General features: G+C 37.2%; 1 protein-coding gene across 1 annotated transcript; it reads left to right on the top strand.

Moving 5' to 3' along the window:
* The first annotated feature begins 1,324 nt into the window (after window positions 1-1,324).
* LOC104269995 (chromosome unknown open reading frame, human C4orf29) lies at window positions 1,325-18,203 on the top strand. The gene is made up of 12 exons (XM_009874423.1): window positions 1,325-1,416; window positions 4,040-4,124; window positions 5,173-5,273; window positions 6,753-6,831; window positions 6,914-6,998; window positions 7,730-7,757; window positions 10,015-10,153; window positions 12,160-12,249; window positions 12,932-13,033; window positions 15,086-15,464; window positions 16,881-17,043; window positions 18,021-18,203. Exons 1-12 carry the CDS (start codon window positions 1,325-1,327, stop codon window positions 18,070-18,072), a joined length of 1,395 nt encoding a protein of 464 aa, XP_009872725.1. The 3' UTR covers window positions 18,073-18,203.
* The last annotated feature ends 725 nt before the right edge of the window (window positions 18,204-18,928 follow it).

Below are 18,928 nucleotides of genomic sequence, written 5' to 3'. Positions count from 1 at the left end.
CTTGCTCTAGGTTTTAAAGCGTTTTCTAAATTTCTTTTTTATGTGACCACAGTTTGAAATTGTTGTGTTCAGACAAGCTTATTCTAAGAATGATGGCATTGAAGTATGGTAGAATAAATTAATTTAGGACTAAAATAAATTAAAAAAAATAATTAAATTGCACTCTTGGATTGCATTTGCATGGCAAGATATTGCTAGTGGGGGAGCTCTGTAGGGATGGCTTGTGTGAGAAGCTGCTGCTGGAAGCCAGTGCTGCCAGAGTCAACTGTTTTAGAGTATGATCAAGTTCTTTAGACCATTTATTATGCAATGACCTGGTAATAGTAGAAAGTAGTTGAAAGTAACATACTAACCAAGTCTTTGATTATTAAATCTGTTGTTTTCGTAGGTGTACACAGACCTTAGACTTATTTGTTTTGATTGAATAACCTGTATCCTGCTGACCAAGAAACCAGATTTTAGTTCTTGGTTCTCTTTTTATTTCTTTCTTCATTGGAAGAGTGCAGCAGTGGCTCTCTGTTCACTTCAGTAAGTATTGCTCTGAAAGTAACATTCAGCTTGCTGAAAATCTTGTGGGCTTTGACTATCTGAGCTACTGTATTTGCACAAGAGAGAAAGGATGCTGGTAAGGATTTTGACGGTACGACTTATTCCCTGAAGAGGGTGAGAGTTGGAAAAAATTGGAAAGCAATGGTCAAAATAAGGGTTAGGATATATGTTTAAGACGCTGATGAATACAAGCTCACAAAAATAAGCTTTCTCTGCATCGGTGACTGGAGCTTCTTTATTTTTCTTTTTTTTTATAAATAAGTAGTTACATGTGGCTAGAGATCTTGTCTTCTTGCTGTTGAAAACCACATTTTGTTTCAATCTTACAGCCAAAAGGTATTTATCAAAACACATGTTGACTGAAAAGTTTTTGTAGTCAGAGCTATATTGACAGGATATGGGTCAATGCCAGTCTTTGGTTTTTAAGTTCAAGTAAAATACTGTTAGGACTGGTTGAAGATATATTTCTGTGACCTTACGTGCCACTTTATTTGGCTTGTCATCAGTTATGTAATAAATTTCTCACTGCATTAGGCATGTTAAATTCCTACTCCTAAATTCCATTTTCTTGAGAAAGCTAGAGTTTGTATTAACTGCCTCTTATATTTTGTTTAAAATACCAAGAACTGACCTGAAGATCAAGGTTATCTTTCTTGCAATAAAATCATATGTTTTTTCATAAATAGATATACCAATGAACTTGCCATTTACATTAACTCTTTTAACAAACTGGGTTTTTTACCTGTTCTTTTTTCTAGATGTCAGTTTGCTGCTAATGGGTGTAAGTAAATTAGATGTCTTGTACAGAAAGCTTCTCCTCAGTAAACTTTTCATCAGAGGATGGGGAAAGCCAGAAGATCTGAAAAGGTGACTTGTTAAAAAATAACCACATAAACAGTACTGTACATTCAAAGAAAAAATAAGCCATTGAAGTACCAAAATTTTTACTATCCTGTATATAAAAAAACCCTGCAAACGTGTTAAAAAATTCTTTCGTTGAGGGAAATACCAAGGGAGGAACTGAATTTATAGGAAGTCTTAAAGGGATTTGTTAAATGTGTTTGTTTCAAGAGGCTCTTAATGAGAAAATGTATTGTGTCCAATTACATTTTTAACTTACGCACATGTGATAACATACTTCAGGCAACATCTCTGAAAGTGATTTCTGAAAACAGAACTTGCTGACTTTTTGCAGATGAATTATTCTGTTTAGCATTCAAGATGATCTTGGTAGCTTTCTGTAACTTCTGAAAAATAACGAGCTTTAAAAGTGTAACGTGTGGTCAGAAGTTTCTTTTGTAGCCTTAAGTAGTAAATGCATTCTTTTTAGATGTCTTGAAAATAAGAAAAAAAAATGGTAGTACCTCTTAATTTTAAAATATTTGCTGGTATTTTTTTAATAGTTATTAGGAGTAAAATGTGCAAGTTGAGCATTTGCATTTGTTTACAAATTACATGACTATATATATTCTGCATCATCAAGTGTTTAAATAGGAAATGATAAATCTGTACTTAATAAGCAAATTCTTATGTATTTGAAAATCAATAAAGAAAAAAGTGAAATAAAATTTGTTCACTATGGACAGCAGTCGAGTTAGTGGGGGGTTATTTTTCGCTTTTAAGTCCGAATGCAACATCTCGTATCGAAAAGCATCTAGTCCAAATCTGTATTTGAAACAAAGCTAACTCCTTAGCTGATTCAACTTACTTGGCACCTCATCTGTTTGAGTGTTCAAAGTCTGAAATGTGCAAGAAGAATTTTTTCTGTGTATTGCCGAGAAACGGAAGAAGATGAGCTGTTCACAGCAGCCTGACTTCACCTGGATGAAGAATACCACCTCCTCCTGATTCTGCATACTATCTCTTGAGAGGAAGGAGTATTATGCCCTAATGTGCATGCTAGAAACAGTGCCAGTGTTGTCTGGCTTTTTTTTTTTTTAACTGATAACTGTAAAGCTCCATTAGAAGGAATTACTATTTTTCTCAAAGTATTAACTGAGATTGACTGATTAGTTACAGACTACCCTGCGTAGATGTAGTCCGAAGTCTTATGTGCACACCTTTGACATGGTGACTGTTGATATCCTAATGCTTTACCCAAAGCTCGTTATCAAGAACTGAAGTGCTTCAACACAAGCACGATTTAGCCTTCAGGATCCTACCCACAGAGGAAATACATAAATAGTCTCTTTAGAGAATGTAGTGTCAAGCAAACCATATCTTCATTTAGCTTACCCTCTGTCCTCATATCTAATACCTTTACCCTTATTTTCTCAGAAGTATTTAATGCGTTTACTGTTCTGTATGAGAAAAGCAAAAGGCTATACAGTGGAGCTATTTTTGGTATGGGGTAAACTGGATTTTCCTTCTGTCCTATTGGTTTGGTTTTCTCCAGTGTTGGGAAGGAGAACAGATCATTCCTCTTTATACTGTTGTGCTGTACCTTCAGTGTGGAAAGTCGTTTGAGGATGGTGTTTATCCATAGTTTCCCCGGACAATCTTTTCTGGTGCTTAACCACTGTAAAAAAAAAAAAAAACAAAAAAAACTTTCACTGTGTTGTAGTAGGAGTTTCTTAAGTTTTGACACACAGCCATTGCCTGTTGTCTTCCTACCATATCTTTCTCAGAAGAGTCTTGTTGCGTGTTGCCTGTAAGACTCTGCAGCCCTTCTAAGTAGCAGAAGGAAACAAGTGGGTTTACCCTTTAGCCTTCTGTTCCTCAGGCAGCGCAGTCCCCACTGCCTCGACCCACTGGCTGCCCTGCTAACTGCAGAGGTCTTCCTACCTGTGAGGACAGATGCACTGCGAACTCAGTTTCTGCTTGCTGTCTGCCAGAACCTCCGTTTGCTGAGCTCTTAGCTGACTGGGAAGTTCCCAGTCTGTACTGTTGCATGGGGCCATTCAGTCCTCCGTGCAAGATTTTGCAGTTTTATTGTTGAGCTTCAGGATGTTTGTTGACGTGTTCCTCCAGCTTATCCAGGTCGCTCTGAATGATAACCCTACCTTCTGGCTGTCAGCCTCACCCTACAGTTTGTGTCATTCATGAACTTCCCAAAGTGCTGCTGGTAATTTGCTTCCACCTAGACTTAAAATCATTGGTAATTATGCTTTGATGTTGGCGGTCCAGCCTGTTTTTCACCTGTTCCTTCCGTATTGCCCCATGTGGCTATGAGGATGTGTAAGTGTGGGAGGTTGCTATGTCTTAATATGGCTCTGAAAATTTACATTTCCAACTTACCAAGTGTAAGATATATTTAAGAACTGTGCAACTGCAAGCAATTTATCTTTTTTTTAATAAAAAAACAAACTTAACATTCTTATATACATACGCTATGATAGGCTGATTAATCTGTAAATGTAAAGCTGGATTCATAACTTTTATTTTCTTTGTGGCTTTACTTAAGCTTCTGAAATTTTAGATATATATGTATATGTCTTCTCTTTTTTATAGATTAAAAGTTGAATCTTCTCTACTTGTTTCCTTTCAACAGAATATTTGAATTCAGAAAGATTATTGGAAACAGGGAAAAATGCCAGACGCTGGTTTCAAAAGATTATCCAGTGTTCATTGACAAGGTACTTAAAAGCAAAAGACGATGCAGCTTAAGTAAATTTATTTTTATGATGGTATATGAAGATGAAATCAACTTTGTACTTACTAGGCTGCTTTTATAGGATAGAAAAATTTAATCTTGCTGTTACACAAATTATGATGTCTGCTGTTACCACAGCGTCACTTGCTGCTGGGATTGGCAGCTGGGGACTTGAGTTAGGGAATGCACAGAAATATGGTGCTGAATGCTCCTCTAGCAAGGTTCAGTCAGCTTCTGCTGATCACGTGTTCTATGAGGAGGTTTTAACTGCCTTCACTGGTGTTCCCAGTTGCTCTGTATTAAGAAAAGGACATCAGAATTTATTCATGAGGGAAGAGGAAGTGAGGCCTTAAGAGGCAAAAGAAATCTATGTAGTGTGGGTTCTTAAATGCTCCAAACTGGAGAAAGGAGGCCCCTTGCTTCCAAGCGTAGTGCACAGGTGAAAGTCATTGTTAACCTGAAGCCTTCTCAACCTAGAAGGGGAATCAGGAATGGGGAGGCAGATATGAAGAGTAGTCCTAAAGTCAAATCAGTGCACTGGTGGTCAGTGCTGTGGCAAGCTAAATATTTTACAGTTTGCTGTTTTGTTTTGGGTTTGGAATTTTTACTGGACTCTGGATAGATTTAGTTGGCTACTAGCAGAGTGTGGAAGGAAACTGAGAAAATAAAGCAATGGCTGTGCAGATACTGTGTAATTTTTTCCCTAGTGATGCAATAGTTGGGGTGGTGGATTGCCAGATCTTACAGCTCGAAAAATGCTCAGAAGTTAGTATGCATTGTGGAATTTATTTAAGTGGGACAAGCATTACGCATCATTCCTTGATTCCTTCGATTAGTCATTTAATAAAAGCAAAGTTGGAAACAGATGTTTTGACTGCATTGATTATGTGTATCCCTTTATTTGAAATAGACTCAGCTTTGGGGTTTTTTGTAAGTACATTTTTATCCTATAACAAATTCTTCTACTTTAAGTGATTGGCTTTCAAAGCACTGATGTGAAATATGCTGCTCTCATCCCATCCTCTCTGTAGGTTGAGGAGCAATCTGATTGTAAAATCCTTGAGGGGCACTTCATTTCCCCATTGATCCATTATGTCCCAGGTGTCCTGCCATTGGAATCTGTTGTAGCAAGGTAAGAAAAACCAAACGCTATTTCCTTTCTGAAACTGGTAATGTGGACAAATCAGAATGGTCTATAAGTAGTTTTATCTGTCAAATAATTCAACCAGGTTTTGTACTAATGCATGTAAATATATTTTGTTCTCAAAAGTGAAAATATATCTTATTTATGTGATAGTTTGGGTGTAAATAAAGTCTCCTAGCAAGTTACGTACTTTGCTAGGGGAGTTTTTTAATAATTTTGAGTATAGAAATCAATGCAGAATGCTGTGTAATAGCCTGGGGTTTTTAAAGTTTTCTGTTTGTTTGTTTGTTTTCCAAATGAGCAGGATGCTGGAAATGAAGAGTACTATAGCCAGGACAAAAGTAGTTTCTTTTGTATGTAGCTGGAGAAGCTGTTCGTATGAAATAAGTATGTTGTATTATATTTGAAGGATCCATTCCAGCCTTCCACCTACTTTGAATACCGAAATATTGTGTGTGTACTGAAGGACTAAGTTCACATAATCCTTGCAAGAAAATTGGGTGCCTTTCTTATGTGTCAAGTCAAAAAAAGACAGCCTCATGGAAAACTGCATGATCCTGAATACTCAGAAGATACCTAATGGTATTTTTGCAGGTTTCACATTAACACCACTATGGTGAGACGTTTGGTAGTCAAAATACCAGTTCTCTTCCTCCTCTCCATTGGTTAGAGGAAGCAACTGTCTCTTATGATTATTGGACTAATTAATACCATGCTGAAAAATAGAGTATACTGCTAGTTTACATACCTGTGTTCTCTTAACAGTTCGTAGTCAAATTATGTTGTTACATTGGAGAGTATTGGTACAGTTCTGAAATGCTCTACAAATTTTCCTTGTGAACATTGTTTTTTGAAGCAGTAATGCTGTTGTAACAGTGCTCCATCTTGTGGAGAAAATACTAGTGACTCAGAAGGGATTTCTTTTTTTTACTTTTTTTCCATTGATAGATAGACTGTAAATACCTTGAGTAGCAGCAGAAGACATTAAGTGATTGATGTTGAGTGTATAGAATAGTTTTCTGGTTTCTATGCTGGGTTTGTTTTTTTTTTTTTTTAATTTAAATTGATTGCTCATCTTAATCTTCAGTTCCAGCTCTTGTGCTCTCAGCAGAAAAATAGCAATGCTGACTAGGAGAGCTAGCTGGACTTGTTTAGGCTGCTCATCTGAAGTTCCGTTTCTCTACTCTGCAAAATTTAAATTGCAATGATGAGGTAGTGATTTGTTTTAGGAACATGATCTTTCAGCTTGGCTCCTTTTCTTGTTTGGCATTTATTCAGTCCTACTTTTGGATTCCATTCTTCGCTGGATGTGTTCATGAAAAATGATATTGCTGCATCACTGGCAGCTTGCCTGCATGGGTTAAGAAAATAATTTATTCTGTCTTTTTTTTTTTTTAGATAAAATTCTCTGGCGCAGCAGTAAATAGCTACGCTTACTTTGCTAAAATAGATCTTTGTTTCTCACAGATTTCAGTTCATCGTACCCAGAAGATGGAATGGCAAGCACAGACCTGTGTGCATCCATTTAGCAGGCACTGGAGATCATGTGAGTACGTAAATTTGTTTGTTATGAAGGAGTTAAGTAATCAGATTTTATCTTGATACATGTGTGTTCTTCCTATCTTTAGCACTTCTGGAGGAGACGCACATTAATGGCACGCCCAATGATTAAAGAAGCCTGTATGGCTTCTTTACTGCTAGAAAATCCTTATTATATCCTTTGGTGGAAAACAAGATACGTATTCTCACTGTTCTCTCCGGAAGGTAGAAAACTTATCACGCTGATATAGTATCTACTTTGTAGTTCCATGTTCAACGTACTTCTCAGTGAATAGAAGCAAAGCGGAATGTATGACCATTACATGAAAAAATGTGGAACACAGTTCATGTAATGCTTCTTTTAAAGCAGGTATTGCATTTCTGGGTTTTTTTTTGATAACGTCTTCTACAGCTTCTTACTGTCAAAGTTCAATTTGGATCTGTGTACTGATCAAAATATGATTCCTTTAGCCATGACAAAGTGAAAACTGTGCATCATTCTACATCCTACAGTGTGACTTCTGAATGTATTAGTGACAGAATAAAAACTTGCCTCTCTGCCTTCCCTTCTCGAATGCAACGCTTTAGTACCTCAGGTACTTTTTTAGAAAAAGTCCTGTCATCAACTCATCAGTAACTTCTACAGCACTGTTACCTTGTTTTATTAAGAAGGATCTCTGGTTGCGCTCTTTTCTTTCCGATATACCTGACAAAAGTCAAGTGTTACAGTGCAAACTACATCCGACTACATTCAACTTGATTTAGTGCCAGCTGAACATTTGAAATTTAATTTCTAAATTGTAGTTAATCAGTGTGATAATTAAGTATATGATTATTTTATTTTACTTTATTTTAATTGTCGGTTATATAGAAATTTTTTACTTTCTTTAACTTGAGTCTTCTACATGGCTGTAGAAAACCTAAGGATCAGTTGTAAGTATTGCCATTATATTAATGAATACTGTCTTTTCTAAATACTTTTCTCTTTCCCTAACAAGCTCAAAGTAATATAAACTTTGATAGCTTATTAGGAAAAAAGAATCTTAATCGTGGACGTCTTGTAACCTGCTAGTGTGTAATTACCCTTTGCTAGGCTATTTGTCACTTTTTGTGTTGAGATCACAGAGATCAGGAAAGTTTGCCCATGATGAGCTTGCAGTGTAGAGTGAGATGAGCGTGAATGCAAGCAAGTATCAACTTACTTTCATGATTTACAGCTGTGCGGGTACAAATGCTGCAATTGTATTTCAGTCAACTGTGAAAAATCCCTGTTCACATAGCATACTGTCCTGTTATAGTTGCTATGATTTCACTTTCCAAGATATTCGAAGGGGACCAGAGTAAATAAATTTGGTGTTGGGTGTTTTGTCAGTCAGTGGAAACTGCAATATTCAGTATTTTACAGGACTTGGCTCCCTCAGTTGGTTTCTTAAATCTGAACTTAAAAGCCTAATTAGGCAGTCCTGGTTTCTTGCTTTTCAAGTTTTACAAATGACTAGAGTGTAAGCAGAATTCAGCACGATCTGTATCTGAGACAAAGCTGTGGTTTTAGTCTACCACTATTGCTTAAAGTCCAGATATGAGTGGGTGTTTTAATCCTTTTTAATCCTGGCTTGGACACTTAACATGAGTAGAGGATGCATAGAAGTTGATTTATTTTTAAACCTGCCCATTCTACTAGGACTTTACCAGGACTACTGTCTCACAATACAGTGTTTTAGATTTTCTAGATTTTATTTAGATTCAGCTTTTGAATTTCCTAAATCTGAAAGCTGAAAAAAAAAATCTTTTAAGGATAAAATCTTAATTAAAAATAGCTTCTAGGTTTTCTTAAATCAGATGATGAATTTTATTCATTTTGCTTGAAGAACCACTTTTTAAAGCAAAGTGAATTACATTTACCAACTGATTGTTGTAAAATTGTTTTTTAATTGAAAAAACTGCCTAAAGCTATAGATATTTATTATTTCATTTCAAAGTGTAAGATTATATTACAGAAGAGAGCATATTCTGGAATATGTCCACTAGGGTTTTTTTTCCCAGTTATGGAGGATCTGATGGAGAAGAATAAATTAAGTATTTTGGCAACAATATTTCTAACTCTGTTCTCAGTTGTTTATTGTGACAGCTCTGTATACGGATGATGTGGAGAAGGATTTTTTTAAATGGCAGAGCTCGCTCTAGTACCCTAAGCAGTAATTGTCGCTTTCCGGTACAAGGCTACGAAGCCCCAGCATTGGTTTTAGCTAATAGGTACGGTAGTACCAGCATTTAATAAATATAGCAGTTGGAGAGGTCTGAGGAGTCTCAAAACAAAGCTGTAGGAAAGAATTACAGGACCCTACAAATAGCGCTCTGCAACAGTGATGTTAATTTGTTCTGCGGCTCCCCCAGGGAGCTCTGTCCTTGTGCTTCCGCATGTCTCAGATGTGCTTTGTGCTGGCAGAAGAGACCAGCAGCCTTTTGTAACCTGACTGTGTGGTACTGAAAATACACAGTCCCATCCCTAAGTTAGAGGTGTGTTAATTGCTCTGTCAAGTACATTTCCCCCCATTTTTTAGAGTCCCTCTGATGGTTCACCTGAATAGCTTTTTTTGTTTATTGTGTGTTTTAATGCTTTGCAGTACACCACATGAATTTCTCAGTACCGTGACAAACTTCCCACTTCACAATTTCAGTCTTACAGTGACAGAGATGAGTGCTTCCAAAGCTGACATTCTGATTGCTCTTCAAATGTTGTGTGCAATTTTTCAATGATGTAAAACAGGTAAATAAAAAAAAAGAAAGAAAAAGTAAAAAGGATTGTTTCTGCAAATGAGATCGTGTATGTTGAGGACTGTATCAGTTTGGTTTCATTTCTAAAAGATCCATTATAACTTTACAGGACAGAAGTTTACTCCTAAAAGGATTCTGATGTTGGTAATATCTGTTTGTAGAAGCCCAGGCTGTCAGTATATTACATTAGAACATTAGCAGGTGTTTATTTCTAGTCCTTATTTAGATGAAAATATACGCATGCCAGAGAATCTGGGCTTGCTTTTTCTCCTGTTAGATCAACAGGAGTTCAGCTCCAAAACTCTCTGGGAGTGTGATGAGTCTTTGTATAAAAAAGTATGTATGGCATGATGAGAACTGTTAGAATCTGATCTTGGAAAATAAATCTTGTATTTTCCTTTTCTGGGGAGAAAAGACGATCATGTTTAAAAAATGTCTCGGACCTGTTTGTGATGGGAGGAGCTCTTGTTCTAGAGTCGGCAGCTCTTTTGCACTGGCTAGAGAGAGAAGGCTATGGACCGCTAGGGATGACTGGAATATCCATGGGAGGACATGTAAGCTTTTATATTTCCTCTTCAGTAATTTTTGTTTTAACTTCTCATTTGATCATTTAGCGTACAGAAATAATTTGTTTTATAGTGTTCCTCTCAGAAGCACTTTAAAATAAACATGTAGAGTCATGAGAAACAAATTGTTGGCAATTCTCATGTTCTGTGGTGCTGAATTAGTATAATCCTTAATAAGTACTGACAAATCATAGAGCTCTTTGTCAGCCATCCCCTGACAGGCTTAATAAGAATATAATAAGCTTCTGACATAATTATGGTTTTTTTCCACGAGAAAAGAGGAGGAGGAATATTTTCTGGAAGAGGGTCTATGCTGATCCGTTGCTACTTCTCCCTCTTTTCCTCCATTGTTCTTGCTTAAAGTTTTGTGTTTGAACACGTTGCGTGAAATGCCTCCTCTTTATAGGCATGCTGTAATTGAGCGGGCTTTTGGGGTCAGTTCTGTTCTCAACTCATCCTCTTTTCCCCAGTCATTGGTATTGATTAGAGAAGATTTCTGTGGTCAGGTGGATAACATTTCCTCCACGACACGGTGCAGATTCGAACTAAACCAGTAGTGTATTAGTAAGGTGCTTGAAAGACTAACACACAGTTAAAATATTACTGCTGATATCTCTAGAGATAATCATTGGTCTGTGAGACGTAGGTGTAAAGCTTATTAAAACAACATAGCTCTGTTTTGTGGATCCTTATTTGTTTGTTGTTAGGAGCTTAGTAAATAATGCTGGGTATGGTAGTGTCTACTGAGAGGAAAATCCTTTTCCCCCAAAGCACAATTTTATAACTCTAAAATTTGTAAATATACAAAGCACCTTTGATATATATCACGCTGCTAGAACAACAGCTATGGTGCTAAGCGTGTCTTCCCTGGCTTATCTGTAAGTTGGACTGGAATTCTCAGGCTGGTCTCTGCACCACTAACCACGAAGGACACTTTTAAGTGCTGTGCAAATCCTGTGGGAGTAACCAAGTACCGTATCCTATACGGTGGTCATGTACAGCATGGGTATAGAAAGAGGCAACATCTGAGAGAGTGAGTTTGGAAACTCCTTTGAAAATTTTTTTCTTACTCCAGGAAATAAACTTTTGTCTAGTTCTAACTTTACAGAACTTATGTTACAATTTAAAACCAGGGAAGTAAATGATATTTCATGTCGATTGTCTATAGAATGTGTTTTACAACAGAAAGTAGGCAGCATTAATTCAGTTCTACTGATGGGGAAAAGTGGAACTAAAAGAAGTCAGACTTTTTGGCTGTCAGAACATAGGTATACGGTGCTCTTTTAACTTGCCGTTAATAAACAATAATTAGAATAGAATTATAGTTGTATAAACTTACATATTAGAGCATCTGGTACAGGTGTGGATTAAAGGGGTTTACACTGTTCTGTTGAGAGCAATAAAATAAAACTTGTCAGTGGCATACCATACAGGGAACTTGGGCACGTTGAGCTGCTTTGCTCTGGTTTGGGGTTTGGTTTTTTTTCTGGAATAAAAGCATGTTTTAAGAACTGATGGAAAAGTAATAGTTTAGCCTTTAAAAGATAGAAGAAGAGTCCACTTAACATGCTGCATTGCTTCTCCACGTTTTATTTTCAGTATACAAATTTTTATAAGTATTGAATTTTAAATAGTCTTTCTCAAAGATTGCCTCAATTTTGCCGTAAAACAAGCTTGCAAGAGCCGTGTATTTTATGGTTTTAAACAACTAAAAGTTCAGAATAAGTATTCTGTTGGGAATTCGTATATACAAAACCTCATTCAGCCTTGAAATCAGTCCTTTCCAGAGTAATATTTATTGTTAGGGAAATCACTGAAGAATAGAATGTATCTTTTAAACAGGTGAAAGTATATCCTACTGCCACAGACGCTAACTGCTTTTGCACTGCATATCTGTTTGATACTGTCTAAAAAGTTAATTGAAGGTGAGCGAGTTCTTTTTACTATGTTATCAAGTCAATATTCAAATATGTAATAACCTCCTTTGATTCTAGATGGCTTCGCTGGCAGTGACAAACTGGCCTAAACCGTTGCCATTGATTCCATGTCTTTCCTGGTCAACAGCTTCTGTAGTCTTTACTACGGTAATTAACATATTTTTTGTTAATATCCTAGAATGTAATCAGATAGGTAAGTTGAAAAGTTTGGGTTGGCCGCATTCACCTTTTCAGTTAGGGTGTTTCATCACCTTTCGGCCTCTATTAGTGACTAGTGGCAAAACTCACCCTTCCTGCTCAGATTATGTGACACTTAAGGAACGCAGCTTTGTGCTGCTTCAGGGGCTGGGGCTGTTTTGTGGGAGAGTGATTAAAGTCCTGGTCTGAATGCAGGAAGGTGAGGAAGCAAACTGTGAAAACATGTTTTCTTCTTCTCAAAGCCTGGCTGAAATAGTTGGGTGATAATGCTGCTACTACCACAAGGGGTACCTGTTCTCACTTGCTGCTCCTGCAGTAGGTGACTGACACAGCTCAATGGTTTGCCCCAGTCTAGGAGTGGGTAAACCCTGAGTGGGGATGTTTTCTGCCTTTTTTCAGGGCCTTTTTTTTGGTTTTTTTTTTGAGAGAGGTGGCTTTTCATGTCCCACGTTACAAAAAGTGTTTCTACTTTGATTCCAATAGTTCTAAGATTTATCTGTAAACTTGGGCAAGAGTCTACTGGAAAAATCAAGTCACATAGAGGAACAGATCAGTTTTCTCTGAATGTTGTTATTTTAAAATGATCTCTGGGTTTAACTTGCATACTGGGTGCTTGTGTTTATCATCTCAGGGTGTCTTGAGCAAGGCAGTGAACTGGAGAGAGCTAGAGAAACAGTATTTTACGCAAACTGTCTATGAAGAGGAAATCATTCAAATGCTGGAATACTGTGGTGTAAGTATGGTTTATTTTCCTTATTTTCTACTATTTATATGTGAAAATTTCACAAATAATGTAAATTATTTTACTTCCAGTCAAAGTAACCAATTGTTGGCAAAAACATGTTTGCCTGGTTTTTCCTTATGCTTTTGATGAATTTAATCTTTGAAGGAAAACCTTCTGAAAAACAGAAACTAATATTTGGTTGCGTAATGTGTGTTAAGTATAGCCCTTGCTACGAGTTTTTTCTGTGACAATACTTAGTGTAATCTGCAACATAAAATGAATTCCATCAGAACATTAAAACTCTAGATAATATTTTGCATTAACTGGCTTTGTAGTCTGTAAAACCAGCAGCCTGATATGTTAATATGAAGACTTGATTTACTGCTCTTTGAAGCAATTTCCTCCAAATATTGGAGTCTGTAGAATATTTTTAATACATAGCAACATTAAGTTACTTCTGTAGTTTCAGAGCGCTACCCCTCCCTCAGCTTTAAACTTTTATTGCACAGGCAGTTGAGATAAGCATGAGGAAAAAGTTTTGTAATTAGCTTCTTTTTCCTTACAAGATACAATTTCCTGTCTGTGTATTTTTTTTTTTTACTTTCTTCTTGATTCTTTTTGACTTAAGGTTGGAAGACTGTTCCCAAGGGGAATTTTGTTGCCTCACTAATCTTTGGGATTGGAGCAATAGCTTTTTGAAAATAGCACATAAGTTACAATGCTGTCTTCTAGCCAATTCTGATAAATAACTTTTTTCCTAAGATTCTTTGCTTTGTGACACTCCTTTTTCAAGTATCTTACGAAAGGAGAAGAGGAGCTGGGCTGGAGATAGTTACAGAGGCACTGGCCATTTTTAAGTAAAACACACTCGAGGACCTGTGAGCCAAGTGAGTGTGGGCCAGCAGTATGCCCAGGTGGCCAAGAAGGCCAACAGCACCCTGGCCTGTGTCAGAAACAGCGTGGCCAGCAGGACTAGGGAACTGATTGTCCCTCTGTACTGGACGCTGGTGAGGCTGCACCTTGAATCCTGTTTTCATTTTTGGGCCCCTGGACATTGAGGTGCTGGAGCATGTCCAGAGGAGGGCACCTAAGCTGGTGAGAAGTCTAGAGCACACGTCTTAGGAGGAGCAGCAGAGGGAGCTGGGGTTGTTTAGCCTGGAGAAAAGGAGGCTGAAGGGAGGTGTTGTCACTCTCTACAACTACCTGAAAGGAGGTTGTAGTGAGGTGTGGATCATTCTGTTTATCCAAGTAACAAGCAATAGGACAAGAGGAGATGGGCTCAAGTTGCACCAGGGAAGGTGTAGACTGGGTATTAGGAAAAATTTCTTCACTGAGAGGGTTGTGAGGCATTGGAACAGACTGCCCAGGGCAGCGGGTGAGTCATTGTCCCTGGATGTAACTAGAAGATGTGTAGATGTGGTGCTTAGGAACTTGGTTTAGTTGTGGACTTGGCAGTGTTAGCTTAATGATTGGACGTGGTGATCTTAAAGGTCTTTTCCACTCTAAATTATTTAATGATTCTAAAATGGAAAGAAGAAATACTTTAGGATGTTCGGACAGAAGATTTTTCAGCCCTAAAGCTAACCTTTATTTCTATGGCCTGTCTTTCTTCATGTCTATAAAAAATTGCTGTTTAAGTGTTAGTTTTTTAATACTTTGCCAGAAAGACATTACTACACTTGTGAGAGTGGAAAAAAATCCAAGACATGCATAGTTTTTAGAGTTACTTGCCCAGAAATGTAAGCTTCAATAATTACAGTTATAAATTCAGAGTTTAGTACAGAATTAAAAACAGACAATTGTTTGTATCATAAGCAACTGAATGTAACTACTTTCTGCAATTTTAAAGCTGTTGAAATGTAGATTTAAATTATCAAGAGGTTGTGATGGTGAGGATTTAATTGAGTGACATGCTGGCTGAAGCTAACAAGTACTGTGAGCAGTGCTGCTTGTACATTTTTTTTTTGGTGCTTTTTGTCTATTGAGTTGATCTTAAAAATAAGATTAACCAACTGATTTAAAGCAGAAATCCATAATAAATGACCTGTTGTCTTTGTTTAGACGGATTCTTTCAAGATGGGCCAAGACTTTGTTAAAAACTTCCCTGACGATGTGGACTGTCTGGAGGATGTGGATGTGACTTCCAGGATGTTTGACTTCAATTCCTCAGACATGACAGTACCTAAAGAAGCTGTTCACAGCTTTACCACAAATAAAAGTACTCTAAGTGCCTCATCAGAAAGACTCTTAATGCAAGATGCTGATAAAATGCAGTGCATAAATCAAACATTTTCAACCAGTAGCAATAGCAATAAAAACTTAAACAGCCAACAAGGTCACAGGGTAAATGGAAGAAGAAGGAGTGACACTTTACAGAGAGAATCCCTAAGGTTCATGAAAGGCGTAATGGACGAATGTACCCATGTAGCTAACTTCTCAGGTATGTATTTATTTTAATGTTTTAATGTGCAGTTTGGAAAACCGAATAAAAAAGCATAGAACGAAAGGTGTTTTCTTCTTTCTCCGTGGAGTGGGGCCTTGGAGTCACTTTTGTGGCAGTCCGTTCAGATGAAAAGGTTCAGCTGTGCATGTACCTGCTGAGGACTCTCAACATGTCACTGAAGATCCCTTGACTTCAGACAGGTTTCTGACAGAGTTGTATGTGCCACCTCATTTTTTAAGTGTGTTGTTCAGTACTCTGCTGGTAAATGTTGATAAAAATAATGCAAACATGTCTACACTAGCATAGGTTTCTTAGCTTGGACTGTGTTCCAAATCCCTGCTAACCAGGGATGTTTTGTAAGAAATACCAGTGAAGTGCTTTCCTTAAAGCTTTAAAAGTAGTTTCAGTAGCCTGAAAAAACCTGCAAACTTTATTTTCAGGCCAGACATCCTTGGTTATGTAGCCACTTACCCAGATATCCCTTAGTTGAAGCAATGACCCTTCTTGAAACTTAGGAGGATTTGTGATCCTAATGCACTTGTCAGAGTGATGTTGCCCTTCCTGTCAGTTGTCTCCCAGGTCTCTTCATGCTCTGGGAGACAGTCCAGCCCGTGTCAGGGTAGCCCTGGAGTGTGTCTAGAGAGGAGCTTCAGAAAACCTGCCTGACATTCTAATTTCATGAAAAATGAAAGAAGACTAGAATCTGTCTTAGCATTACCTGTCCTTTATATGTGATCTAGTAATATGGAAAAACGAGGGTCCAGGGTTTTTTTGTGACAGCTTACTGTCAGACATTTTGGCTGGTCACTCTCTACTCATACCACATATATTTGTTGTGAAGAGAGAACTGTTCTGCGTTCAACATCCTTTTGGTGTTATTCCTGTTAGTCAGTTAAATGATTGATGCAATTCTGGTTACGAGTAATAAATATATGTAACAATATGTTGGGATTTTTATGTTGTAACTAAAACACGGGAAATGGAAAAGAAGGTGAACCTACACTGTGCTTTGTCTGACCTCTCGTCTGAGGAAAAAAATTATATGAAGCATCTATTCTACTGCATTTCAGATTTCTCCTAGTTCTTGTCTCTGAAAGAAAGGTCTCAAAGAACTGGCCTGAATGTTGTAGATTTTTTTTGACAAACTAAATTTCCTATCATTCCTCAAACAGTTGTGAAGTTTTCTGCTTTAAGGGAGGGAAGTGGATTGATTAGTTTGTGTTTCTACTGATTGCCTCACTACTGTAATATCAAAAAAGAGATAAATACTACTGGAGACTTTAGAAAACATTATTGTACTAAAGCTTAGAACAATTTTGGTTTTTCAGAAATAGCATTTTTACAACCGAAGTAACAGCTGATGATTTTGTTTCTTACATTAGATGAATTCAATTTTGATTTGTTTTTCTTTAGTTCCAGTTGACCCAAGTCTAATTATAGTTGTGCAAGCTAAGGAGGATGCGTATATTCCTCGAACTGGAGTGCGCAGTCTTCAGGAAATCTGGCCTGGATGTGAAATTAGGTACCTGGATGGAGGTCATGTCAGTGCCTACCTCTTCAAACAAGGACTCTTTAGGTAAGGTGAACAGAAAAGTTGGAAAAGAGTTGAGAACTTAAACCGTAATTTTGAGATGCATAATTTCTCTTTTAAAGGCAAGTCTATGATTACTCTAAAGCACCAAATACCGAATACTGCTTTGAAGAACAAGTTATCAGATATGAGATAATTTATAGGGAATGCCAGCATTTCCATTTTATAAGCAAAGATGAGACGCAGTATAGCTCAGATCGTTCAGTAAGCCAATGGCAAGAGTGATCCTTCTCACTCTTGTTTGCCTACAAAAGTTTTTAGTTTGTTCACTGGACACTAGAAAATATTTTTTAAGCAAAAACCACTCATGTTGTATTGCACAGCTGTTGTCTTTCTCCACATGTTTTCTTCTGAGTACACTGAAGATGAGAATTAAAATACAACTTGACTGCAAACGTGTAGTCTTTGCATGAATTCTTGCCTTCGTAATATTAGATGTTGACTTCTTGAAGACAGTTACATAAATCAGTGAGATAATTGTAGTTCCTTAGTTTTTAAAAGTTAAATACCTGTGCTGTTAATTTCAAAATATGGGGGATTAGAAAGACTGTACATCCCACTTAGGAACCGTAAGCAGCAACAAAAAGAAATAGCAATATACCAGGTCAAGGTATGCTAATCACCAGCTTATTGCTGTTTAACATTCCAGACTTATTTTATGACAGTTGCTCAAAAATTATAAATTTAGCGTGCCTGTGACCCATTTCCTTACAGTTTGAAGTAGAAGACTGATAAGCCATTAACATTTGCACTCTTATTTAAGTCGGTAAGCAGCCCCAGTCATTCCTGAAACATGTTACAAGACTGAAGTGAAAGATCCCAGAAATAAGTGAAGGAGAAAAGACTACCTAATATTCCATTTTAATTGAGTGCTGTTTTGAAAATGTGATGGCTTTGTAAATATACGGCTTATATCTGCCCTTTCCCAAATCACACAAATGATTTTTTTTTCTTTGTTTTAGACAAGCGATTTACGATGCATTTGACCGCTTTCTTCAGAAATACACAGTTTAAAAATCTTCATAATGTATTGAAACTGATCTCATTTGTCCTTCTGCTTACCGGAACTCTCATTTGGAAAATTAGCCTCTTGCAACGCTGAGTAGATGGTCACTGACTTTGACTGTCGTAGGTAACGATGGTAAAGTACCAGCATTACTTTGATTTCAACCAGATGCCATTCTGACACACTTGCTCCAGCTTTACCTGTGAAAAAACGGTGGCAGCGTTTGTTAGTGCGTGAACAGTTCATGTACTTTGTGTTTAATCACATTGTGTATTCCTTGAATTCTGAATAAAATCTGAATTGTGTATCTGTTCCAAACAAACCAAGCCAAGTATTGCAAGAATGTAAAATCTACTGTAGGGCTAAAATGATGTCTTGCATTTGGTGTATTTCTAGTTTGGTCCGGGTACCTTGGTTTCTTCTTGCTTCCTTGTCCCATTGCTGCTCCCACTGTGCTGTACAGTGGCTTGGTGAGCACTCAGCCTCTTTTGTTTGTCACTGACTTTCTCGATTATGCATTGAAAATAAGCTGTAATAGAAGGGGCAGCATCACATCTTGCGATAAAAGACTTCCAAATTCAGTGAAGAGCCAGAGACACCTCAATTCCATATGTCTATGAGACTTTTCCGGAAGAAATTGTTCCAGAAGAATCATGGAACAATTCATTGAGCAGTTTCACAAAACTGAAGTGAAAGTGAAGTGTCTAGTAATTTAATATTTACATACATTCAGTTGGACAACGTAAACTTGTTCTTCTAGCTTTTTTTATTTTTTTAGAATGCTAGAGGAAATAAATATGTTGTCATTTTTCTGTAGAAGCAGTGGCACAAAAGAGTCTGATCTTAAGCAACTAAATTAAAATT

The sequence above is a fragment of the Apaloderma vittatum genome, unplaced genomic scaffold (assembly GCF_000703405.1).
Source record: "Apaloderma vittatum isolate BGI_N311 unplaced genomic scaffold, ASM70340v1 scaffold23438, whole genome shotgun sequence".
Lineage (NCBI taxonomy): Eukaryota > Metazoa > Chordata > Aves > Trogoniformes > Trogonidae > Apaloderma > Apaloderma vittatum.
Note: the sequence above shows the minus strand (reverse complement) of the source record. Positions and strands in the feature narration are given on the sequence as shown.

Excerpts from the sequence above, each read along its gene's own strand:
- LOC104269995 (XM_009874423.1), top strand. The coding sequence starts at position 1,325 with ATGGGTGTAAGTAAATTAGATGTCTTGTACAGAAAGCTTCTCCTCAGT. Across the intron at positions 7,758-10,014 it reads AGAAAACCTAAGGATCAGTT|ACGATCATGTTTAAAAAATG; the intron begins GTAAGTATTGCC and ends TGGGGAGAAAAG. Across the intron at positions 15,465-16,880 it reads CCATGTAGCTAACTTCTCAG|TTCCAGTTGACCCAAGTCTA; the intron begins GTATGTATTTAT and ends GTTTTTCTTTAG.